At 49.2% G+C, this 27,313-nt stretch overlaps 1 protein-coding gene across 1 annotated transcript in view; it reads left to right on the top strand.

The window, feature by feature from the left end:
* The window catches only part of Tmco4 (transmembrane and coiled-coil domains 4), an 86,458-nt gene that overhangs the window by 32,401 nt on the left and 26,744 nt on the right, over positions 1–27,313 (top strand). The window contains exons 7-13 of the mRNA XM_034503703.2: positions 7,250–7,382; positions 16,812–16,909; positions 17,274–17,417; positions 18,076–18,195; positions 19,275–19,439; positions 20,570–20,706; positions 24,776–24,860. Coding sequence (XP_034359594.1) covers positions 7,250–7,382; positions 16,812–16,909; positions 17,274–17,417; positions 18,076–18,195; positions 19,275–19,439; positions 20,570–20,706; positions 24,776–24,860 — 882 coding nt within the window. The remainder of the gene's footprint in view (positions 1–7,249; positions 7,383–16,811; positions 16,910–17,273; positions 17,418–18,075; positions 18,196–19,274; positions 19,440–20,569; positions 20,707–24,775; positions 24,861–27,313) is intronic.

The following is a 27,313-nucleotide window of genomic DNA, read 5'->3' as shown; positions in this document are numbered from 1 at the left end:
CCTTTGAGCATCCTTCTCCTCCAGAGGCTGGCTGGGGTTGCCCAGCAGGGAGACTGGATTGTTCCCTGGGTTAGGCAGGATGAGCACCCATGCAATCCGCCCAGGAAGTCACCATAGAAGGCCACATTTCTCAGAATTTCCTGGAAGATTGACCTTTATTGACAATCTGTGGATAATAGTTACAAAGCGATCCCATATTGGCAATCGGGTGGGTTGTCAATCATTTCCCTTATGCTATGGCAACCCACCAACTATTTGCCCACACAGCTGTAAAAACCAGCCATGCAGTACATGTAAATCACCCTGAGCTGGCAGCTCTCACACAGCTGGCTCTGTGGAAGTCTGGAGCAGAGGATCCTCTGTGAAAGGACATCCTGCCTGCTGAAGGACGTCAGGCAGCCTCCCTGGCCTCCGTACATTGTAGGTCAATAGCACATCGCATGTGACAATCAACAGTATCTCCAGAGCTGAGGGGATAGCTCAGTCAGCCAAGTGCTCACCGTACAAGCACGAGGTTCTGAGTTCAGATCCCCGGCACCCATGGAAAAGCCAAGCACAGGAGTGATCCTCTATCATGCTGGCATGGAGACTGGGGACATGGAGACAGGCAGAGCTGGGGAGCCCGTTGGCCAGCAGCCTAGCGGAGTCAATGAGTGAGAAGACCACTGAGGGCGACCTCTGACCTCATACATGTGCTCTTGTATCCACTTCCACACAAATATCAGTGCAAACTCAAAATGTTGCTATGGCAGGTAAGACCTGTGTATTTGCTCTCGGTAATCCTCAGAAGTCACCCAGGCTGCTCTTTGGGCCCTTTATACAGATTGTGAGTTACTGCCTAGTAGGTAACCTCATATGGAATTGTGCATTGTTAACCCCACTTACAGGGAAGAAATCAAGGCCCCAGAGGTGAGACAGGCAGGCCAGGGTTAGACTTCAAAGTTCCATTTAAGGAAGCATGAACCCCAGTGTGAACTCTGAATCAGAGCCAGGGCAACTGAACCCTGAGTTTTGCCCTACGCACTCTGGGTGACTCTTATGGATCCCCTGGGGATCAATATGAAGCCAGGGTCCCCGGCACGTGCGCACACATGAGCCGAAGCAGTGTGTCTCACACTCGACTCTACTTCCTGGGAGAAGTCCTCCTGGAGTGATTGTACCCCTGTGTCCTAATAATCAGAGCTCTGTGGACTGTGGCTAGCCTGGCTGAAATGTCCCTCCTGTGACCCAATTACTGAGTCCCTTGAGATTTGGGCAATTGATTAATTTTGCAGTATCCAGCCGATAAGCTCTGAACTATTGCTGTGAGCACCAGCCTAGCTCTGGGTACAGTTCCTAGAGCGGAGCTCACTGGGTGCCTGCTGGATGCCTGGCTCCCAGCTCAGGGCTCCAAGCACTCCTTGGTGGAAGCCATCCAGTCCCTTAGGAGACAGATGCAATGACTGTCCCCATGTTATACGAGAGGACAATACAGCACAATGGATATGATAACCTGTCTGCAGCCACACAGCTGGAAGCCAGGTGGTGGGTTCTAATCCCGAGGCATCACCCACAGCTCACTCCAACCTGCTGTGTCACCTCCAGGCCTGAGTGACATAGGCACGCGTGCAGCCACGTGGCTGGCACTGCCTCCAAGGAGGCACCGCTGGAGACAGCCTCTGAAGTAGATCTCTGTGCCCTCTGCCCTGGCCACATGGCTTCTCTTTCATTGATTTTTTTTTTTTCCATTAGAGTAAGAACAGGGATAAATAAGAAATGTTCCTAGAAATTCATAATCAGGAATGCTGGTGAACAGGAAGCTAGCAGTGCAATGAGCAGGCCGGCAGGTACATTAGTGCGGCCTGTGAGAGCTGTCCCCAGATGCTGTGAGGGAGAGAGGGGTTAAAGGACACAGCCCTTGTGGAGCACCAGGCAGCTCCCAGCCTTGCTCCCAGCCCCAGCTCAGAGGGCAGCTGCTACCACGACTTATTAGAGAGGATGCGAACTTGTGCCTCGATCGTCGCTGAACCATTTTACAAGTAATAGAATGAGCGTATCAACATGAAGAGTAATTTTAGGGATGGTTTGGTGGTGCATGGCTGTAATCCAGCACTCAGGGTGCAGTCAGGGGGACTGAGAATGTGAGACCGGCCTGGGCTAAAATAAGACTTTGCCTTTAAACAAAACAAAACAGAGTGTCTTCATGAACTTCATGCATCTAGAGCTGGCTGGACTCACAGTATCCTCCGGTTACAGCTCAACAGTGTCAGATTTAAAACATTCTTGGGGCTGGCGTAGAACATTTGCCTCGCATGCCTAAGACCCTGAGCTGCATCCTGGTGTGCCCGCACACACAGACACACATCACAGTGCCTAAGACCCCGAGCTCCATCCTGGTGTGCCCGCACACACAGACACACACATCACAGCTAGGCTCAAGAGCACAGGCCACTTCTCTACCAAGTTGCTAAGAGTCCTGGGCAAGTGACCCAGTCCAGTACTGTTCTCTCTGACATGGTGGTGTGAGTAGCCATGCCTGCCTCCACTGGGAGCTGAGAAGGTTTGAGAAAGCCGGCTAGAACGGAAGTGTCGCTCTGAATGTGGAGAGCTGAAACTTCTGGATTAGTGTGGTTACGACTCCTAAGTTAGTTGGTTGGGTTTTCTTTCCATTTATTTACTGGGGACAGAGTGCGGTGCCTGTGTGAAGGGCAGGGATCAACTGTGGGAGTCGGTTCCTCCTTCCACCATATGTGTTCTGGGGATTGAATTCAGACTGTCATGCTGGTGGCGAGCACCTATATCTACTGAACCATCTATTTGCCCACGAATTTTTCTACCAGAAGGGAGCAACGAATTCATCCAGACTAACCCTCCACAGTCTGGGTTACCCATTCCTCCAGAGAGGCCTCCCTTTACCCATGCAGGTTATAAACCTCTCTTTGTTTCAAGCAGGGCTGGACAGTTAGGGGTGCACGGTGGGTTTGGAATTTGTATTCTAGAGAGATAGACAGTAACAAAAGTAGGCGACCAAACCACTGACATACTGATTTTTCTTTGTTTGCTTGAGACCAGGTAGCAGGATGATCCTCCTGCCTCCCCCTCTGAAGTGCTAGGATGACAGACATGCACCACCGTGCTTGGTTTATTCGGTGCTAGGGATGGAAGCCAGGGCTTCGTGCATGTTCGGCAAGCAGTCTTCCAACTGAGCTACCGTCCCAGCTCCACAACTGCCCCGTCTAAATGGTGATCGGTAGGAACTGCTGCTGACAGGAGAACAGAGGCTATGATGTGACATCCACAAGAGCTTCCCCCAGGTGACCTCTGAGAAGGACTGAGCTAAGCATGAACCTCCGAGAGGTTCCAAGCATTGTCAGAGCTCGGCTCATAATAAGGTCTTGGGAGAGAGACTTAGCAAGCTTCTCTCTCTGCTCTCTCACCCCATGTCTGCTGAGAAGGAAAGACTCTGAGTTCCTGAAAACATGTATCTCACGTAGAGATGACAAAAAAAAAAAAAAAAAAAAAGTCTTTTACACCACGTGGGGCTATAGACACAGCAGAGAACCTAGTAGGCCAGGAGGACTGTGGTCTGTCAGTGAGTGTACCTACTAAGCACAGGTATGAAGAGACAGCCAGGAGCAGGCTGAGAGAAACAGAATGACTGAGGCTGGGATGCTCTCAGTAACGAGCCAGTGGTCTTTCCAAGGAGTTGATATTTTAAGTTGAAGCTTGACTGGTGGACACAGGCCAGCCCAGCAGCACACTAGCAAAAGGGCTTTCCAGATAGCAAGCATGCGAGCGCAGAGGCTCTGAGGTCGGCGTGCATTTAGCCTGTAGCAGAGACAGGCAGTAGAGGATGCGAGAAAGGATGTCAGGCGGGGGCCTGGGAATGGAGACGCCATGGCAGGCCTTGGCCAGATGTGTTGGTTTTATTCTACAGACATCAGGAGCTGTCGGAGTTTTAAGCTGAGCTGGAAAAGGATCTGGCAGGAGATTTTAATAGATCTCTCTGGCTATCATGGGGCTAACAGAGTGCATGAGGCCAGAATGAAAGAGGAGGAACCAGCAGGGTGACTGGAGGTCAGAGAACAATGCTCACACCCATGCCAGGTGGTGGCAACAGAGGAGGCAGAGCAAAGCGCTAAGAACCAGTGCCTTTCTTAGGAGGAGCAGTTCTGGTCTTAGCTGATGACCTGTATTTTGGCTGGGAAAATCAGAAGGCTCTCGGCCAGTGGTCCTCTGCCTTCCCAATGCTGCGACCCTTTAATACAGTTCCTCATGGTGTGGTGACCCCCCCAACCATAAAATTATTTTCACTGCTACTTCTTAACTGTAATTTTCTACTGTTATGAATTGTAATGTAAATATCTGTACTTCCCAATGATGGTAGCCGACTCCTATGAGAGAATTGTTTAATCCCCAGGGTTGCCACCCATGGGTTGAAAGCCACTGCCCTAGACCAATGCCCAGGATCTTGGCCTGAGTCTCAAAGTGGATGGCTGGCTGGGCCACTTCTTACAAGTGAGTTGGTCATCTGGTAAGCTGGGAGGGAACCTGCTCTAAAATATCTGAGATAGCCGAGGACTCAGGACCCACCCTTCTGCCTCAAACAGAAGCTCTGCTCGCAGTCCAGTAGCCCAGCCCACACAGTCTTTGAAATAACTCTTCCCAAAGGCTACAGGAAGGAGCCTTGTGCCTGATACTACCCCTGAATATTAATCACCCATGCACGTGGCAGCCTGAATCACTGCAGCCTTGACCTTAGAGTATTATTACCAGCTAATTACAATCGCCACCCATTAATCACCATGGCAAACCCTTCTCCACAACCTGATTATCACTTGGGAGTCACAAGCTTTCCCCTTCAAAGAAAAAGGAGTGCCTTTGTCTGCGTTAACCCAGTGACCCCCAAGACGGGACACAGGCTTGACTGTCTCTGGGCACGTAGGCAGCTCCCAGAAGAGCACGTATCTGCCGGCTCTGAGGACCCTTTTCCCCCAACCCCCACCAGGCAAGGCAGGAACTGATTTGTGTGTGCATGTGTGTGTGCGCTCGTTCTTGTGTGTGTGTGTGTGTGTGTGTGTGCGCGCGTGTGCGTGTGTGTGTGTGTATGTGTGTGTGTATGTGTGTGTGTGCGTTCTAAGGATGGATCCCAGTGTATGTTAGGCCAGCTCAGCCACTAAACTGTCCCCAGCCAGGAATCCTCATCTCTGCCATGTTCCTCAAACAACACAGATGGGCAGCAGGAACTGAGAACAGCATCTCTGACAACTTGTGTCTCCACAGGACCATGAAACTGCAGAGCAGATGAATGCCAAGTGCTGTAACTGTTTCTCTGCCAAAAACGAAAGAAAGAAAAAAAATCTGATTTTAAGCTCTTACACTGCACCCCACTGGAGGCAAGTGCTAGGATCAGACGTTAGCACGAGTCAGCTTGTCGTCTAGTCTGACACAGGCAAGCCAGTCACTCAGAGGAGTGCCGAGAGAGGCTGCATGCAGGGCCACAGGCCCCAGCACAAGGTGTGATCTAGGGAGGGTCTGGACGTAAAGTGTTGGCTGAGCCTTATCTTGGGGAAAATAAAGGTTCAAAGCTTGATAGAATCCGGGCCCCTCAGAGGTATTGTCCCTCAGTTCTGTGGGATGCCTGACTTTGCTGCCCATGTGACAAGAAGACTTTGGAGCCGTGTCCAGGTGAAGCACCTTAACATGGGGAAGTGGTTCTAGACCATCTGGATAGCAGGATGGAGTCCCAGAATCCCTGGAGGAGAGAGAAAAACCTAGTAAGAAGCAGGGGTTTGGGGCTGGAGAGATGGCTCAGAGGGTTAAGAGCACCATCTGCTCTTCCAGAGGTCCTGAGTTCAATTCCCAGCAACCACATGGTGGCTCACAACCATCTGTAATGGGATCTGATGCCTTCTTCTAGTGTGTTTGGTGTATTCATGTAAATAAATAAATAAATATCTTGAAAAGAAGAAGAGGCAGAGGTTGGAGTCATGTGACCAAGAGCCAAGGACTGTGGGCAGCCTTTAGAACCTGGGGAAGGAGTTGGGTATGGCAGTTAAATGAAGTAGAAGGATTAGAACTTCGAAGCTGGACTACTTAGTGAGTTCAAGGCCAGCCTGGGATACATATCAAACTGTTGTATGAAAACAGGAGCAGGTGTGTGTATGAGAACCTGGTGAGTGGGAGATGGTGCAGTCTCTAAAGTGCTTGCCACATAAGATGAGGACTTGAGGTCAGTCTCCAGCATTCACATAAAAGCCAAGCTCAGTGGCACACTCAGTGCTTGCAGTTCCAGCACTGGGGAGGCAGGAATGGGAGCATCACTGGAACCTGGTGGTCAGCCTAGCAAACCAACAAGATTCGGGTTCAGTGAGAGACCCTGTCTCAAAAGACAAGACAGAAATGGAGGGAAACCTGTTGGCCTGTGGCCTACACACACGAGTGCACAAATACAAACACACACACACACACACACACACACAATTTATTTTTAAAAAATATTATGCCCAGCAGTTTATTTTTATATTTATGTATTTTTTATTTTTTTATTTTTTTATTTTTTTATTTTTTATTTTATTTTATTTTATTTTTTTGGTTTTTTCGAGACAGGGTTTCTCTGTGTCGTCCTGGCTATCCTGGAACTCACTCTGTAGACCAGGCTGGCCTCGAACTCAGAAATCCGCCTACCTCTGCCTCCCAAGTGCTGGGATTAAAGGCTTGCGCCACCACTGCCCAGCCTGCCCAGCAGTTTATTGCAGCAACACAGACGAATGAGTAGAGCTTAGCATTCTGAAGCCCTGCTCTGGGACACTGGTGTTTGTTCTCTAAGAATCAGAGGATGAAGCTAGACTTTGGTAGTACAAGCCTTTAATCCCAGCACCCAAGCAGAGGCAGGCAGATCTCCCAATTGAGTGAGGCCAGTCTACTCTGTGGAGTGAGTTCCAGGATAGTCAGGGCTAAGCAGAGAAACTCTATTTGGAAAAAAACAAAAACAAACAAAAAAGAGATTCACATGATCCTGGGCCACTGGGATAGGGAGTGAGGGTGCTCTACTTGGAGGGTCACAGGCACACAGGGACGTGTGACCTGGTGTGCTTGGGCCAGGGGACAATCCTGAGGACAGTGGGAGCTGCCAAGCACCCGTCCCGTAGGCTGGCTTCCCTGGGCTGTTACTTTTGCTTTCAGGTTTAGGGTTTGCTGTCTGCACCCCTGCTAGCATCCCTGACTGAAAACCTGAACTTACTCATTGGGCATTCTGTTTCCTTGTAAGGACATTATGATGCCCGGGCCAGAGTACTCGTTTGTCATGTGACCTCCCTGCTCCAGGTGCCCATGGAGGAGCTGGATCTTCTCGAAGAGGTATTCCTGGAGAGCCTGAAGGACGCCAAGGAGGAGGAGTCTGAGTAAGGCAGCCCTGTGGCCCCCGGCAGAAGCCTCAATTCCTGCTTGAGGGATCTTTGTCCATCTCAGGCCCCCTTCCCGTGTAGAAACCATATGTTGATGTAGAAGGAGCACTAGACAAAGAGTTCTAGTACCCCTAACTCACTGTGTGACCTTAGCAGATCACTTGCCACCCTCTCTGGGCTTGGCTGCAGAGGCAAGAAGAGATGCTTGTTAAAGGCGCTGGATGTGTGACCATTATCCAGTCGTCCTCCCCCATCCAGTGATCTTCCACCATCCAGTGGTCCTCCTCCATCCATTGGTCCTCCCCCATCCGGTGGTCCTCCACCATCCATTGGTCCTCCCCCATCCGGTGGTCCTCCACCATCTGTTGGTCCTCCACCATCCGGTGGTCCTCTACCATCCTGTGGTCCTCTACCATCCACCGATCCTCCACCATCCGCTGGTCCTCCACCATCCAGTGGTCCTCCACCATCTGGTGGTCCTCCACCATCCTGTGGTCCTCCACCATCCAGTGGTCCTCCACCATCCAGTGGTCCTCCACCATCCTGTGGTCCTCCACCATCCAGTGGTCCTCCACCATCCTGTGGTCCTGAAAACTCCACTCCACTTACAGCTTCTATAATACTTTCTTTAACTACAGTATCCCTGGATACAACATGGCTATAGGGATAGCTCCCCACCACTGCCCCAGGGTCACTAGAGAAAGGAATATAATCACCACAGAAAATACTCAGCCCAGGCTGGCACATGCCAAGGGCTTGATGGATGTGAACCCTCCCCTTCCCTCACAAACCCCCATGCCATGTGTGGTCAGGGATGTGAAGAATATGGGGAGACAGCTCAGTCAGCAAAGCGTTCTCTGTGGAAGCACTGGACCTATGGTTGATCCCAGAACAAGAAAAGGCTGGTTACGGTGGTGTGCACTTGCAATCCCAGCACTCAGGAAGCAGAGATGGGTGAATCCCTGGGACTTACTGGTTATCTAGCCTGACCAGATTGGTGAGTTTTCAGGCCACTTAGAGACCCTGCTTCAAAATTAAAAATTAGAAATAGTGGATGGTGTCTGAGAAATGCCAAACAGAATTTGTCCTCTGACCCACATGTGCACACACACACACACACACACACACACACACCACGCACCCTGCTGCCGACACCCATATATACATTAAGAATGTGGAAAAGAAAATTATCCTTGTGACTTGGCCAGAGCCCAGCTCTGGGCGTCATCTGATCCCAGTATCATAAATCAACTCCAGCTCCATCTTGACCCTGAGCGGCAGCAACAGGCACCAGGCATCAGGAGTCAGGCACACCTACCCAGCATGGGCTTCTCTTCCTCCCCCACAGCCGTGGCTGAGAAGCCCAGTTCTAGCAGTTGTACCCAGTGGGAGAGAGAACTCAAAGCACAGTTCAGAGGCAGAGCTGTCTCCCTCCAGAACTTACAGGCAAAAGGACGAGAGACAGTGGCCAGGGTAGGTTTCGGTTTTGGTTTTGGTTTTTGGGTTTGCCAGTTTTGTTTTAAGTCTCTGTGTAACCCTGGTCTGTTCTGGAACTTGCTCTGTAGAGCAGGCTGGCCTCAAACTCACAGAAATCCACCTGCCTCTGCATCCTGAGTGCTAAGATTAAGGCATGTGCCAGCACATGCACTAGCAGTTTGTTGAAATAGCCTAAGGGGAAGGTGGGAAGATGGCTCAGTCAGTAGAGAATTTTCCATGCAAGTGTGAGAACCTGCATGTGGGCCTCAAGCACCCGTGTAAAATCTGGGCACAGCAGTGAGCACCTGTATCCATAGCAATGGGCAGGTGGAGACAGGACAGTCCCTGGTGCTAATCACTGAGCCCCAGGTTTGGTGAGACCCTGTCTCAAAAAACCAAATGGACAGTGATTGAGGAAGTCACTTGCTGTCAACCCCTGGTCTTCAAATGTACACACACACACATAGACAGAAAGAGAGAGAGAGAGAGAGAGAGAGAGAGAGAGAGAGAGAAATAATCTGAAAACATTTATACTGATGCTCAGAACTATGCCAGGCAACAAACAGGCCTGGACCAATGGCCTTAATCCCAAGAACTACCACCTAGTTCTTCAACTATGTTGGAAAGGTGTCGCCGGGCGGTAGTGGCGCACGCCTTTGATCCCAGCACTTGGGAGGCAGAGGCAGGCGAATTTCTGAGTTCGAGGCCAGCCTGGTCTTCAGAGTGAGTTCCAGGACAGCCAGGACGACACAGAGAAACCCTGTCTTGAAAAAACAAAACAAAAAAGAAAGAAAGAAAGAAAGAAAGAAAGAAAGAAAGAAAGAAAGAAAAGAAAAGGTGTCAGCCTCGCAGGCCTTGGGATGGAGAGACTTCCCAGTTGGTGCCTGACAATCCTGTTATCAGACAGGAGTGTGTGATCCAGAGGGGTCTGTTCTGACTCCATCAGTCTCATAGAGTCAGAGAAGATGGGCACCAGAAGTTCCATCCAGCACAGCCCAGCTCCCAGCAGATTTATGATCTTGAGAAAGTTATTGACGTTCTCTGGGTCTCAGTTTTCTTACCTTCGAAATGAGGATAGCAATAAAGACCTTTTGCCTAGGTTTTCCGTGGGGGTTGAAAGGAAGCTGATGGGGGGGGGCATGCAGGTCATCATCTGTTTGTTAGCAGTGAGGATTCTAATTATGCTATCATCATTTCTGAATGTGGAGCTTGAGAGACTGTGGAGAACTCTATTCTCTAGAGGGATCTGAAACTAAGGGAAGGCAACTCTGCAGAGCAGGCTCTCTATTGGTCCTGCTGTGGCCTTAGGCAGGTTCCTCACCTTCTCTGGGCATGAGGACCAGATTGTCACCCTGTTTTAAGGGATCAGGCTGTGTAGACATCCCCTTTAATGCTGAGGCATTTCACTGGGTGTCGGCAGTGCTTCTTTGTAGGTGGGATTCAGAATGTGGCGTGTCACCCAGTGTCCTTGGTCCTCACCTGAATGCCTTCTGTTAACGGACCTCACCTCCCCATGTCTTGGTTCCTTCAGCTCTGGTGTGGGGTTAGTGGTTGTTCTAAATCACTGGAGGAGGATTAAATTAATTACCTCACATCAAAAGCCTGGGACACTGCCTGCTATGCAGCAGGGCTTGGTGACCCTCAGCCGAGACAAGGCTGGATTTTATAACTCCTACAGAAGCGTGGCCAGTGTCCAACTCCTGCCAAGTGTTTCCTGATACAAGCCCAGGGCCTGCCCCATTTGGCTCTCAATGCATCCTTGTGGGAAGTCAGCTGGCCCAGGTCACGTAGCTGTTCCATGGCTTCTTGATTCAATCACCATGTCCAGCCTGAGCCTGTGTTATTTGATTTTTTTCCCCTTTTGGGGGGCTGGAGGGGCAGTGTTCAAGACAGGGTCTCACTATGTAGCTCTGGCTGTCCTTACTCTGTAAACCAGGCTGGAGTCAAAGTCCCAGAGATCCACCTGCTTCTGCCTCCCAGGTGCTGGGATTAGAGGCATGAACCACCACCACCTGGCTTCTGTCTTATTTTCTTGAGGCCCAATTTGAAACCCCAGAGTCCCTCCTTCCTGGCTTTATCTAGGAACAGCTCTCAGGGTGTGCACGTGGGGACAGACACGGACACTGGGGCTCTTTCTCTGCCCATCTTATTTCCTTGAAACAGGATCTCTCGCTGAAGCTGGAGCTAAGCTGATGGCCGGCAAGCATGGTGATAGAGTGTTTGCCTAGCATATGCAGGGCCTTGAGTTCACTGGAAACTGGTGGAAGGGAGGGGCTAGAGAGAGCACGATCCCACAGGAGAGCAGAGGCTTTGAGTCCTTCGGATTGGTGGCTCCACTCTGTGAACAGTGTTGGTGCCCTCCTCTTCTTGAGCTATTTTCAAAGATTGGGGGTCTGACCTAGGCTGACATGGAAACGCTCTCAAGTTCATGCCTCCTATTTTAGAAAGTGCGTGTGGCCATCGACTGACTGTCTGAAGGTATGGGCTGCCATTGTGTCTAATCAGATGGCAAAGTCCATGGCAGGAATAAAGCCATCATTTAGATTTGCAATTCCCAGAATTTCAGCTTCCAAAGAAAAGGAAGGAAGCACCCTGGCTGTGACTCAGTGTTGTAACTCAACCAGACTACTGAAATGACTGCACGGATAAAACACTGTGATTATTAGCAAAGATAAGGAAAGGAAATAACTGCTTACAGGGAAAGCAGTTATTAAGAGGGGTCACATATGGAAATCAATAGACCATGCATGTGATTGAAAGACAAAGGTCTCAGCTGCTAAGTACCTTTTAAGCAAAACACTTTCTTGGGAGCTGGCAAGATGGCTCAGTATGCAAAGACGCTTGTGGCCAACACCCTGAGTTCGATCCCTGGGACCCAGGTGAAGGGGAGACCTGATTCACACAGGTTATCCTCTGGCCTCTACTTACATCTACGTACAAAAACAGCCATACATATGCATACACATAAATGGACATACATGCATATAGACATGCAGTAAAAATGTAATAAAACATGAAAAAGGAAAATGACATTTATTTCATTTTTAAAAGAAACAAAGGGGAGGTTGGAGAGATGGCTCAGTGGTTAAGAGCACTGGCTGCGCTTCAGTTCCCAGCACCCAAGTAGCTTAACTCCAATTCCATGAGCTTTGTCGCCCTCTTCTGGCCCTCATTGGCACTGCATACATGTGAGAGACCACTGCAGGCAAACACACACACACACACACACACACACACCAAAATAATAAAGCTTTTTTAAAAGAAAGAAAGAAAAATCTCACCTTTTCTAGTCAAAAAAATGTTTGCAAACATTTAAATGATAACGTGGAGAAAACTGCCAGGGATCAGAGCGCCTCTTGTGTGGTCTACAGAACCGCTCTGATGAGCCAGCTCCATTTGTGCATTTGAGCCACACCGGCCTCGGGGACCCCATTGATTTTCTGTAGACCTTCTGCCATCAAATTGAGTTACACCTGCTGACCATTTGGTACCATCAGTATACAGACGTCACTGTGGGAGAAATCTAGAAGCTGTCAGTGCCATGTCACTAACATGCCACTGGCACTAACTTGGATTTTTTTTTTTGTTTTGTTTTGTTTTGTTTTTTTTTTTGTTTTTCAAGACAGGGTTTCTCTGTGTAGCCTTGGCTGTCCTGGAACTCACTCTGTAGACCAGGCTGGCCTTGAACTCAGAAATTCACCTGCCTCTGCCTCTGCCTCCCAAGTGCTGGGATTAAAGGCATGCACCACCACTGCCAGGCTGAAAAAAAAAAATCTTAGTAGATTCTTACTAAAAGACATTTGTAGCAATTTTGAACATTTTGTTTATCCGTTTACTTGAGACAAAGTCTCACTTTGTAGCCCTGCCTGGCCTGGAACATGCGGTGTAGACCAGCCTGGCCTTGAACTCAGGCGTTTTCTGCTACTTCCCATTTGTTCTCTTGTTCCACAAGTTTCTTAGTGGGTGGTAACTGGCCTGTACTCCACCTGCGTGTTTTGTTTTTTAGCTTGTGTCCACTCTGTGTCACTCTGCTTTTCCTAAGTGAAACAAAGTAGCATGTAGTTCCTGGAGTAATTGGTTTTGTTGCAAAAACCATGTTGCAAAAACCTGGGAGATGTCTCAGTGGGTGACGATCCGAGTGAGATCCCCAGCACCCGTGTGAAAAATTCAAGTGCTGTGGCATGAGCTTAGAGCCCCAGCGCTCAGGGTGGGGATTGGGTGGAGACAGGCAGGTCCTTGAAACCCACTAGGCACTGTAGCTAAATCAGTGAGCTGTAGGTTGACAGAGAGACTCTGACTCCCAAGAGGAGATGAAGAGCAATTGTGAGATATACCTACCTGCTGTAGACCTCTGGTCTCCGCATGCTCGCTCAATGGGCACATGCTCCTGAATACATGTGTACTCGTACCCAAAAAAAGAAACCTGACCAGAATACCACCCAGGTCCAGGGCAAACTGCGGAGGGTGGAGACCCAGGAGTGGATGATCCAGCTGTGCTGGACCCCTGCACCTCTTCCCTCCTCAGCTTCCAGCTGCTATTCAGTCCACGTCTGTCGTGTAGAAGGATGCTCAGAGCTACACTGCCGGACCCCACTGTGTGTGTGGTCAGCCACCCTACTGTATTGTCAGCCACCCCACTGTGTGGTCAGCCTCAAGAATGACTCACTTGGGTCTTCTGTTGAGAAGTCATCCCCCTGCTTCAACTGACGGAGTGGTCATTAATAAAGGGTCAGAGTATATCCCTTCCTCTGTGTAGGAAGAAGTGGTCACAGCAATAAGATACATAATAACATCAACAAACATACTGAATGGTGACAATAAAATAGTCCTCTTGCTGAGTCATCTCATACAGACCTCCAAACACACACACACACACACACACTTAACCCCAGGGTGCTTACATGAAAAGGTTCAGATTGTAATTTCTATAGAGTCACAGGCTCAGTGAATGGCTCTGTCCCTGAGGTAGGCAGATTTTGCTGCTGTGACAGATAGCCCCCAAATCCCCATGGCTTGTATCACCAAGGGCTTATTTCTTGCTTTCTGCATCCACTGAAGATCGGGTGTGGATGTCCATGTTGTCCTAGTTTGGGGCACTAAGCAGATGGATAGGTGCCTATCTGGAATGCTGACATCTGAGGTTAAAGCAAAGAAGACCTGTCAGCTTCCTGAACTGGCCTTTAAAGATTCTAGAAATGGCAGCGTCATGATGTCCCCACCCCCACCCCGTGTTTCCCTGAGCAAAGCTGACCAGCAGCTGGGAGCACAAGAGTACACAGTTTTTGGCTACGACATTTATTTATTTATTTATTTATTTATTTATTTATTTATTCTTAAGGTGGCTGGAGAGACAGCCGTGGGTACTGGGAACCAAACTCTTATATTTTTGGTTGTGAGCCTAGCCTTTAATGGCTGAGCCATCTCTCCAGCCAGGCTATGACATTTCTATGCCCTCCAAGTCATGAAATATTTTTTTATTTTCTTATATACTTTTGAAACAAGATGTAAGGTGTAATATAGCTCAGGATGGCCTAGAGTGTCTCTCTCTCTCTCTCTCTCTCTCTCTCTCTCTCTCTCTCTCTCTCTCTCTGTGTGTGTGTGTGTGTGTGTGTGTGTGTGTACATACACATACACATACATAGCTAAGGCTGTACAAGATTGACCTTCTGATCCTCCTGCCTCCATATTCTCAGTACTGGGGATCCAGGTAGGCTCTATCATGCCTAGCCTAAAATAATTATTTTTTTAGAAAATAAATTCTGTACTGAATGTACTTTATTTCTCTTGTCATTTTACCCGAACAGAATAAATACAATGGCACATGGCATTGCTATATTGTATGAGAGATATGAAATCTGAATATCTTTAAAGCGCTCAAGAAGATATGAGAAGTTATATGCAAATGTATGCAGATGTAAGGGACGTGAGCCCCTGTGGATTCCGGTGCCTTCCGGGACACCTAGAATCAACACTGAGGGACAACTGTAGAAGCCCACAGTTTAGAGCCTGACACCAGACCCCTCACTCCTAGTCACCTCTCACCTTCCTCCTAATGGCTATGTGTACCATATATCATGGAAGCCAGCGCTGGGTTCAATGACCAGCAAACATCCTCACCTCTGGTTTCTGGTTCTCTGCAGGGAAGCAGCTGAGAGGGGCTGCTTTCCTCACAGGGGCCTCACAGGAGAGGTGAGCTGGCGCTGGTGAGAAGCCCACTCCTTGGTGCCTGAGGCAAATCCATTTCTGGATTCCCCTCGTGAGGAAGGATATGGGCACGTTGGTTGAGCACGGATGGAGGCAGGGAATTTCAGCCCACAGACACGAAGACTCTGGGTGGGGTGGGGAGGGCAGCGCATTGTCCATTTGTGGTATGCATGTTGGCCAAATAGGATAGGCTTCATCTTCACAAAGCAAGTTGTCGCCGGGCTACTGAGACGGTGCAGCAAGTAAAGTCGCTTGCTGCCAAGGCTGATGACCCCAAGTTCTATCACTGGAACCTATGAGGTGGCTGGAGATAGCCCATCCCCCATACCCCCCATACGTTGTTCTCAAACACACACACTAAATTAATGTAGAGACATGTGCTCCATGAAGACTTTAAGCATTCTCTTAGCGTGCGTGTACACACACACACACACACACACACACACACACACACACACACATACACACACAGCCCCTCTGGGATAACCACTATTATCTCTTTTGGGGCATGAGGATAAGGTTTCCTCTGTGTAACCACCTGGCTCTCCTGGAGCTTGCTCTGTAGACCAGGCTGGAACTCAAGAGCTCTACCTACCCCTGCTTCCCAGAGTACTGGGATTAAAGGTGTGTACCACCATGCCCGGCTATACCACTATTATCTCTTAAAGGGACCGCAATAAACTGCTTCTTGACAAAGTATGGGAAGTATGCCATATAGAGGAAGCGCTCACTAAATATTAACCGTTTCTCGTCATTTATGACCGTGCCTCAATCGGTTGTCCAAATTCCAGCTTCAGTTCAGAGTTCTCTCACAACAACCTCTCCGCCCACCCTCCACCTCTCTTCTTGTCTCTGATCGCCTTAAAGCAGCCAAGGGCTAAAGGTCCATCAGGGAAGCTGAGCACCTTGACGCTGAGCGTTGAGACATCCTCAAGGGCCGGTGATGGCTGCTTGGTCCATGCTGTGATCACCGAGCATTCTCAGAGCCCAGGGCTCCGTGTCTGAAGGATATAAACTGGGCATGGTAGTATATACCTGTAATTCCAGCACTTGAAAAAGGAAGGCAGGAGGATCCTAAATTCAAGGTTAGCCCCAGCTACATAGAGAATTTAAGGCTTTGCCTAGGCCTTGAGACCCTCTCTCAAAGAGCTAAATATATAAACTATAAAAACCCCAACCGTTCTCCCTGCAGAGAACCCTCTTACCTTTGACTGAATTCGCAGCATCTGTGTCTTCAGTCTGAACCAACTCTGCTGTTGCCACAAGGGCCCATCTCCCATACAGATGTTTCTCTAGCCCATTATACACATAATTGCTCTGGAGGAGACAGATTTCCAAACCCCCAGGGGAGATGGAATCTGCTGGCAAGATGAGGGTACATTCTGTATTCATTCTGGGTCCATCTGTTCTATAAAAGTTAGTCTTGGCCTCTTTTGTTGTTGTTGCTATTATTATTATTATTATTATTATTATTTATTATTATTATTATTATTATTATTATTATTATTATTATTATTGTCTTTTCATTATTTAAATTGCACCCATTAGGATGGATCTGCTGGGTAAGTAGTGTGCTCCATTCACTGAGATTTCCCCAGGCACTGATGGGCCCAGGACCCACCTACCTACCTACCTACCTACCTACCTACCTACCTACCATTGATGTTCGTTTTAGGGGTTGGTGAAGTGGGGGGACTTAAGGGATCCTGGCCCATAGCTAGCCATAGACCTGCCTCTTCTCTCCAGGACCGCAGAGGCATCCCGGAAGAGGAAAGAAAAACGGAGGAAGTGGAAACGCTATCTCCTGATAGGCCTGGCCACAGTTGGAGGCGGGACAGTGATTGGTGAGGCCCCGCTGCAGGGGATAGCTCGAGGTCTGTGTATCAGTGGGGAGGTGGCCCCTCCACGTGACAGGCACCTAAGCCAGTAGTAAATAAACTCATTAACCCTGATAGAAGCTGCCCGTGCATGGTGGTGCATGCCTGTACAAATCCCAGCACTTAGGAGATAGAGGCAGAAGGATCAGGAGTTCAAAGTCATCCTTTGCTGGCTAGTGAGTCTGAGGTCACCCTCAGCTATGTGAGATGGTCTCTAAAACTAAAAACTAGATAAAAATTAATTTAAGGGCATTGCTGGAAGCTTTATAGAAGGCAGCACATGGGGAAAGAACCCATTAAGCCATGTCCTGACTGAGTCCTTACCCTGCAGGTGTGACTGGGGGGCTAGCTGCCCCACTTGTCGCTGCAGGAGCCGCAACCATCATAGGCAGTGCTGGGGCAGCCGCCTTGGGCTCAGTGGCTGGCATCGCTGTTATGACCTCGCTCTTTGGTGCAGCTGGAGCTGGCCTGACAGGTAAGATTAAAAAGGAACGGGGCCTTGGAAAAGATTTTTATCCACCTTGACTCAGCTAAAAGGATACCCCAGATATAGCTTCTTGGGGGCGGGGCGGGGGGGATAAGAAAATATGGCTCTGCCTTTTCTGAGTCACAGCCAAGCCAGCCTTGCAGCGGATCTCAAACGTAATCAGTAGAGCCAGGGTCAGGACAAAGTTTGGAAAACTAAGTTTCCCCATGTGTATCCCATGAGTCCTTGCTGTAGCAAAAGAGTCCAGCCCAGTCTGTTGCTATCACTCAGGAAGTACCCAGGCACCGTCTCTCGGAGGCATGAGGTTTCCTTGTGTCCTTGTCTTGGCTCTCCAGCTTTGCCTGTGCTAGTGGCCCCGAGTCACACGCAGGCATGTGGAATGCTGCCAAGAATCCCAGTTGGTATCAGCTGTAGTGAGGGCTAAGGCCCAGCAGGAAATGCAGGAGAGAGATAGCAACTGAGGCAGGACAGGGCAGTGATTCAGAGCCTGAGTTCAGACCCTGGCCTGTGGCTCTAGTGGCCTTGGGCAGTGTTTTCCTGTCCTCTAACCAGGGACAACAGTGGCACCTGTCTTAGAGTCCACAGATGAAATGCATTTGTCCATGTATGAATATGTAAATGCACTTGCTTGTGTCCATGTCCTTAGGATACAAGATGAAGAAGCGAGTCGGGGCCATTGAGGAGTTCATGTTCCTGCCCCTGACGGAAGGCAGGCAGCTACACATCACCATTGCTGTCACTGGCTGGCTCGGGTCCGGCAGATACCGTGAGGATCAGGGTGGAGAGGGACTCAGATGGGAACTGGGTTTGCCTCTGTTGGTTGGTCCCTGGGCTAGTTTGTTCTATGTGTCTCTAAGGGGTGGGAACGGGAGGCTCATTTCACAGAGAGGGAGTAGACCAAGAGTGGTGAGAAGACCATTTTCTATCCATCCACCTGTGCACACAACCACCCATTATCCAGATAAGAATCCATCCATTCACCCATCCATCCACCCACTCACTTGTCCATCCATCCATCCATCCATCCATCCATCCATCCATCCATTCATCCATCCACCCACCCATCCATTCATCCACCCATCTGTCTATTTACCCATCCATCCATCCACCAATTTATCTATCTACCCATCCATCCACCCACCCACTTGTCCATCCATCCATCCATCCATCCATCCATCCATCCATCCATTCATCCACCCATCTGTCTATTTACCCATCCATCCATCCACCTATCCATCTATCTACCCATTCATCTCTCCACCCATCCAACCACCCACCTACCCATCCATCCATCCATCCACCCATCCACCCATTCATCCACCCACCTACCCACCAATCTATCTACCCACTCATCCATCCATCCACCCATCCACCCATCCATCCATCCATCCAACCATCCATCCACCTATCCATTCATCCACCCATCCATCTATCTACCCATTCATCTCTTCACCCATCCACCCACCTACCCATCCATCCACCCACCTACCCACCAATCTATCTACCCACTCATCCATCCATCCACCCATCTACCCATCCATCCATCCATCCATCCATCCAACCATCCATCCACCTATCCATTCATCCACCCATCCGTCTATCTACCCATTCATCTCTTCACCCATCCACCCACCTACCCACCAATCTATCTATCTACCATCCACTCACCCACTTGTCCATCCATCCATCCATCTACCCATCCACCAATCCATCCACCCAGCCACCCATCCTTCTATGCAGTAATCTTTATAGATTGTCATCCTCCATTCACCTGTTCTGTGATGAAGCACCCGCTGCCACAGCCAGTAGAGGATGCTGCCTACACCTATCTCGTGTTCTCTTCAGGCACCTTTAATGCCCCATGGATGGCCCTAGCCCGCAGCCAGGAGCAGTACTGCCTGGCCTGGGAGGCCAAGTACCTGATGGAGTTGGGCAATGCCCTTGAGACCATCCTCAGTGGCCTCGCTAACATGGTGGCCCAGGAGGCTCTCAAGTACACCGTGCTCTCTGGTAAGCACCCCTCACTGATCAGCCATGGTAGGACACCATGGCACCAAATCCTTGCATGTTTGTAATCCAAGGAAGCCTGGCTCTGTGTTAGAGACAAAGGGCGCAGACAAACCTAGGGTTGCATGCATGCCAAGCGAGCATTCCAAGATTGTTAGCTCATCTCCAGCACTGAATTTACCTTTTTGTCCTTTTTATTCTGGGTGGCAAAGGGAAAAAAAACTCAAAATTTTATTGTGCATTTAAAGACAAGACAAATGGTCACATCAATCTCGATCTTAAACTAGAATGTCTCTATTATTATTATTTAAGACAATTTTTTAATTTAAATATATTTCGATCATATTCTTCCCCCAAGTTTGTGTTTACTTTTTATTTCAAGTCACGGTTTCGTTAATTTTCCCAGACTAATCTTGAACCCATTCCATAGCCTAGATAGACCTTAACTTGCAATTCTCCTGCCTCCGCTTTGTCTGTGACAAATTTGTAATTTTTGTGCCAAGAGACAAGGAAACAGCCAATCATACAGTATATCCATTTGGCTACTGCTGCCTGACAAGTCACCCCCAAACTTATGGTGTAATAATCCTTTATTCTAACAGCTCAGGAGAGGAGAGGCTGGACTTGGCTTATCTCCACTGGGCCTGTTCATGGATCAATGGGTCAGTTAACTAACCCCTGGCTCAGGCCAGCCTGAGGCAGCTTAAATGGCTTGGCTCTGTCCCGTGTGTCTCTCAAAGACACCACGCTGACTCATACCAGTGGGAGAGATGCAGCAGAGGTGGTCTCATACCCAAGGCTAGCTCAAGCCCCTCCCCCTATTTATTATCTCTTTGCCCTAAATAAACAAGTCTCTTGGGTTAGGCAGGGCAGAGGATCTTGGATACTGGATGAATGACCAAATGGGGCTATCTTTGGAATCTCACAATGGCATGTGCTTGGGTAAGAGATGTAGTTTGTGCATCAGAAATGTTGTTTTAAGCCTCCCCATTTGCTAGTTAGAGTCTGTTACTAGGAAACCTTTCAGATTCCTGGCTATACAGACTCCACCCACATTTACCGGAGAAAGCATCCAACAGCACACTGTCCTAGCAAGGCTCCCCCGCCTCATCTGTGGGCTCCCGTCTCCTCAGGTATCGTGGCAGCTCTAACCTGGCCGGCCTCGCTCCTCAGTGTTGCCAACGTCATCGACAACCCCTGGGGGGTGTGTCTCCACCGGTCAGCAGAGGTCGGCAAGCACCTGGCACACATCCTTCTCTCTCGGCAACAGGTACCCAGGAAGGGTAGGGGCGGGGCGGGGGGAAGCTTATATACTGATGATACACCACGTCTACCAATGGGAACCCCAGCAGTAAGTCCATCAGTAGCAGCCCAGCGCTTTGGGGAAGAAAGTCGTCTTCACTGCCACCCAAGTTTAGATGAGGAAAGTATCCTAGGATACACAAAGCCACCCGTACTGCAGCTCCAGGGAATCTGACTCCCTCTTCCAGCCTTCCTCAGGCACCTGCACATATGCACGTGGCTTACACACACACACAAATTAATTAATTAATTAATTAAATAGACCTTTCTTTTTTGTTTGTTTGTTTTTTGTTTTTTGAGACAAGGTTTCTCTGTGTAGCCCTGGCTGTCCTGGAACTCACTCTATAGACCAGACTGGCCTTGAACACAGAAATCTGTCTGCCTCTGCCTCCCAAGTGCTGGGATTAAAGGCGTGCGCCACCATTGCCCGGCCAAAATAGACCTTTCTTAAAAATAGCTTTAAAATAAGATTTGAATCCAGGGCCAGAGAGATTTGATAAAGTGCCTGTCCCCAGAACCTACATTTAAAAACAAAATGGAGCGAAAAAGTGCTGGGCCTGGTGACTCACGCCTTTAATCCAGCACTCAGGAGGCTGAAGCAGGCTGATCTCTGAGTCTGAGGCCAGTCTGGTCTAGGACAGTCAGGGCCACACAAAGAGACCCTGTCTCAAAACAAAACAAGCAAACAAAAGCAAAAACCAGATGTAGTTATATGCACCTTTAATCTCATCACTGGGGAGGCAGAGGCAAGTAGATCCCTGGGGCCTGGTCACCGAGGGTACCCAAATCAGGAAGCCCATGACCAGTGAGAGACACTGCCTCATAAAAAGAGATAGGCAGCTCCTGAGGAACAAAGTTCAGTGTTGACCTCTGGCCTGCACACACACACACATTCACACACATACACACACATACAAACACACACACACACATACACACACATACACACACACATACATACACACACATACACACAGTGTAAATACATGTATAAACATACAGACACACATATAGAAATACACATATGCATATATAAACACATACACACCTTCACAAAACCATACACACATACACAAACATATACAAACATATACACATAAATGCATACATACGCACATACATACGTACATATACACACAGTGTGCATACATGTATACATACACTTATACAGGCACACATATACAAACATACATATGCACATACATATACACACAAACATGAATGCATATGTACTTGCAAATATACACATATACAAACATATACACATGAATGCACACATGTTCTCTCTCTCTCTCTCTCTCGCTCTCTCTCTCTCTCTCTCTCTCTCTTTGAAGGTAGAAGTTAATTTCCACTAGAGAAGCCTAGGGCAACTATCAGGCATTCTGCTGGTGTGCCTCATAGGAGAGCAGCCCCTTGCCTTGAGCAGGAAGTTACAGACACGCCATGATTTCCCTTGGTATGGCTTGAATATCTTGCACCAAGGTGACAGTATTTGAGCTTCAGGAGGCAAGAGGAAGAGCTGAGGAGCAAAAGCAGGTGCCCTACAGCCTCTCAGGTACCCTCTCCTTGGCCACAGACTAGTCACATGACCACACTTCACTGCCCAAAAAGCCAGGAAATTCAGTCTTTATTCTGAAAGGGCAAGCAGCCAGCTGAAATTCAATTACTGTGGACAAAGGGGAGCACAGCTACTGAGAGACCCAGCAGTTTCTGCCAACGTGGGAATGTTGTCTGGGGAACTACCAACACCAGCCAATCCTTGTAGCTTTCCCTCCCAATATGGAGAAGGAAACCGAGAGAAGCCCCTGGGCAGATCTGGCTGGAAGGCAGACCGAAGTGGCTTCGGCTAAGCAAAGTGAACTTTATCCCCTCCCGGGTTGCAGTCTGGGTATCAACAACCAAGAAGGGTGATGATTGGTAACATCCTTACCTCACACACAAGTGTACTCTCCTCACAACATGGAGAGCAAAGTCAAACCTGCCTCCTCAGGCTGCTTTCTTTGTGGAGACTACCAGGAAGCATCTGTTTCCTAGCCTTCTCTCTCTCCCTGAGGTCTAGCTCTTCTCTCTCTCCTGTCCTCTGCTGGTGAACCCTCCTCCATCTTCAAAGCCAGTGGTCTCTGGAGCATCCACAGGCTTCTTCTCTGCTGCTTCTCCCTTCTGCCTGAGTGACTCCTGCGTCCCTCTGACTCCTGTGTCCCTCTGACTCCTGTGTCCCTCTGACTCCGGTGTCCCTCTGACTCCTGCGTTCCTCTAACACCTGCGTCCCTCTGACTCCTGCGTCCCTCTGACTCCTGCGTCCCTCTGACTCCTGTGTCCCTCTGACTCCTGCGTCCCTCTGACTGACTCCTGTGTCCCTCTGACTTCTGCATCCCTCTGACTCCTGTGTTCCTCTGACTCCTGCATCCCTCTGACTCCTGTGTCCCTCTGACTGACTCCTGCGTCCCTCTGACTCCTGCATCCCTCTGACTGACTTCTGCATCCCTCTGACTCCAGCGTCCCTCTGACACCTGCGTCCCTCTGACTCCTGCGTTTCTCTGACTCCTGCATCCCTCTGACTCCTGCGTCCCTCTGACTCTGATTGCTGAATCCTCATTTCTGTGTTTCTATTTACTTGTCTTGCTTTGGTTGAAACAACTGTCTCACTCTATAGCCCAGGCTGTACTAGAAGCATAGTGGCCTTGAACTCCCAGCAGTCATCTAGGCTCAGCATCCTGTGTGCTGGGATCACAGGCATGAGCCCCTATGCCTAGCTGAGAGTCTTGACTAAACATCTGCAAAATCCCTATTCTGGACAGCAGGTGACATTCACGGGTTCCTAGGATGTACATGCACACCCCAACAGAAGCCATTATTACTCTGTCTTAATTACTTTTCTGTTGCTGTGACAAGATACCATGACCAAGGAAACATACCATAACAAAGAAAACATAAAAGGAAGTATTTAATTTGAAGCCCACAGTTCCAGAGGGCTAGGCAGGCAGGATGGCACTAGAGCCATAGCTAAGGGCTTGTATCTCAACCCACAAGCATGGGACAGCACTAACTGGGAATGCTGTGGCCTTTGAAACCCCAGAGACACACCTCCTCCAACAGGGCCACACCTCCTAATCCTTCCCAAACAGCTCCACCAACTGGGCCCAAGCATTTGAATATATGAACCCAGGGGGAGCCATTCTCATTCAAATAACTGCACTGTCTTCTAAGAGCCCTGCCTCCTTCAATCCTGTGGCATCTTGTGCCAAGCACCAGTTTCTATGTCTGAATAAATCCCCTAACAAACATTCTGTGCACACTCCAGACTTTTAGGGGTTGGAGCATAGAAATGAAAGGCATTCCTGAAAGATGTGGCTGTCCCTGGTCTTCAGCCCTGGCTAGGACTCCCACCCTAGAAACACCCTTAACTACAAACCAGAAGCTTCCTCTCTGTGCCTAGAAAGGCTCAGGACAAAGAGAGAAAGGACACTAGGAACATCACCAGCTTCTAGCTGCCTGCTCCTTCACCTCTGATGTGGAACTGGACCCTATTCTCCAGACAGTCTCCTTTTTCTTTAGCATGTCCCATAATGCCTTGCCTTACCACCACCCCAGCTCCCCAGATACTGTCTTATCATTTAGAACCTTCCTCTCTGGAAAACCAAGCCCCTCCCACGACTTCCTACTTATCACATTGCATCTTGTATCTAATCTCTGCATCCTCAGAGGGACCCCCACATCACTGCGGTCCTTAGCCATAGGCAGATGAGTCCAAGGGGGGAGTCCTTGTAATTGACTTATTCTGTGTCCCTGGGAAGAAGAGCCATGGCTGGTGATGGTTTGAGATGAAAGGGAATTAGCCCAGCCAGAGACCACCTGCTCTTGAGGAAGCCAACCCCTGAGCATATGCAAGGGCTCTGATGCCATTGATTGACACTTCAGAGTGTGGGAACCGTAATGTGCACACAGGCAAGTGCTGACGAGTTTGCAGTCCATGCAAGGACTGACGTACTTAAACTTGCTGTAACCTCTCCAGACACCTGTGTCCTGTTTCCCCTCAGGGCCGGAGACCTGTCACCTTGATTGGATTCAGCCTGGGAGCGAGAGTCATCTACTTCTGTCTGCAGGAGATGGCCCAGGAGCAGGGTAAGTACATGCATTGACAAACAAGAGTCGTCTCAAGTTGGTCCCCAGGGCACTGGTTCTGGGCCTGGGGGCATGAGTTTTGCAAAGTACATTCCCAGTCCTTAAAATAACAGCTCATAGTTTTAAATGGAAAGGCTGGTTCTGTATATACACTACAGTACACAAATGGAAGACTGTACCGTCATGACAACAGTGTCCCTGCACTCGGATGCGTGTTCTTGAGTGTCAGACTGCATGGTGTCTGCAGGACCACACTCACCATGAAGCTGGCAGAGAAGGAGCCTCACGTATCCCTTCCAGTGCCTTGACCTTCCTTGGCAGTCTTGGCTGTCCTTAGTGGTCTCTTGTTAGCAGTTGTTAAAGTTATTGGCATCCCTAGTTGGTCCTTGATGGTCCCTGCCCCCCTCTTATGATCTTTGGCAGTCCTTGGAGGTCCTCAGTGGCCCTTCGTGTCCTTAGGTGATCGTTGGCAGTCCTTAGCATCCTTGTCATTCCTTAGAGGTGCTTGGTAGCCGTTGGTAACCCTTGATGGCATCCCTTAGCTGCATTCAGTCATCTTTGGTGGTTTGTGGCAACCCTTGGTGACCCTTCTAAGGTTTTTTGCTCCTCCCCCTGCATTCATCTTCCATAGCACATCCTTTGTCCTCTTCTTCCAAGAACAGGGAGGATTACTGGGCTTTAGGGCCCATTCTGACCCAGTACCAATAGCAAGATCTTCAATTAACCCTGCGTAAATCCTTTTCCAAGAAAGTTATATTTACAAAGTCTAGCTAAACAGATCTGTGAGGCCACATTCAACCTACCATAGATACCTGTGGAGTATGTAAGGCCCTGTGTCATTCCCTCTGTACTAAAGCAGCTGAAGGGCCAGGCCACTGGCAGGTGAGAACCTCAGGACACAATGCTTGCCCTGCCCAAATCCATCTGCAGAAGCTGTTGGAAAGAAAGCTGTTTGAGGAGTGAGCTGCAGGGCACTCTGGGTACATCACTCTTGCTACGACACAGGCTGCTTCCTCAGCCCCTGATGGCACATATACCTACAAGACACTAAAGACAAGAGAGAGCTCTGGGACAGAACTCCTGCGCACACTGCAAGGTAGACAGGCAGAGTAACTGGAGTGGTGGCCGCTGTCCCCAGGACCTCACCACTCTGAGCCTCTATTTCCCCAGTTACAGAATTGAGGGCCCTACCCCATGTTCTGAGGAGCACTTGAGGTGCCCATACAGTGTTTTGGCCAACCTTCAAACCAGTCAGTGCAAGAATGTCATGGGAAGCCTCTGCCTGTCGGCCACTGCACATCCTCAGCTGCCCCTCACCCTAGTCAACCCAAGCGCTTGACACGGTCACTCCCCATCCAGCAAGAGCAAGGCAAGATGGGATGTCCACTATCAGCCAGATCTAAAAGGGTCAGGATCCATTTCAGCACTGGTATTACCAAGATCAGGAGTGTGGTTGGTCCAATCTTGTTCTTTTTACCAAAGCATGTCCCCACCAGCAGCCTGACAGTAGGGGCCATTTCTCTGGTTACAGACAATGTTGCTATATCACTCTTGACACTGGCCACAGAAGGTCAACACCTGGGCCCCTTCTCCTACTCCACCCCCAATCTCCTTTAGCTTGCAGCAACCTTTCTTCCCTCTGCTTGTGTCTAGTCAGTACAAGCAATGCAAAGGCACTATGGCCCTGTTTCAAGTCGCTCTAGTCTATCTGCAACCATTATGCAAAAGGACCTGGCTGGTTCTGGGCTATGCTCACCAGGAAAACCAAAGCTGAGGTCAGAGGTCAGGCAAGACCCAGGAAGAAAGTAGAGATGAACGTTAGATTAAAGATGGAGGACATTGAACATCTCTTTCTGTACACATTCTTCCCCCTCTCGGGTACCACAGACAGACAGACAGACAGACAGACAGACAGACAGATAGGGTCAATCCATCTGTCTCTGGTAACCCACCTAGGATGCTCTAGACAGCTGGATGAACTCCCAGAAAGCCAGCATCACCCTTTCCTCAGATCTTTGCCAACCTCCCCCTCTCCTACCATGAATTTTTGAGTCCTAGCAACTTGGAGATGCTGAATTCTGTATTGCTACTTCATACACATGATTGCTGCACTGCCTGTCTCTCTTAGGAAAAAGCGGGGGAGATCTATCAAGTGGTGAAGTTGTCTATATGAAAACGTACAAGTTCTAAAGTGGCCAAAGGGGTGTACCAGTCAGCTATGGTTACAGTGTCACTGCATAACAAAGCAGCCCAGACTCGGAGGGGTGCAGCACAAATACACCCAGGAGCTAGGAGCTGCTGTGGTCTGTCGGTCCGACATGGACGCTGCTCTGGCTGTGGGTCAGTGGACTTCGCTGTCAGCTGCTGGCTAGATTTAGATCATTTCTGTGTGTATTTCTCCTTGGAATGTGGCAAGAACAGTGGCCACCTAGGATGTGCTCTGCTTCTGGTAG

This window comes from Arvicanthis niloticus, chromosome 5, assembly GCF_011762505.2.
Source record: "Arvicanthis niloticus isolate mArvNil1 chromosome 5, mArvNil1.pat.X, whole genome shotgun sequence".
Taxonomy (NCBI): Eukaryota; Metazoa; Chordata; class Mammalia; order Rodentia; family Muridae; genus Arvicanthis; species Arvicanthis niloticus.
Note: the sequence above shows the minus strand (reverse complement) of the source record. Positions and strands in the feature narration are given on the sequence as shown.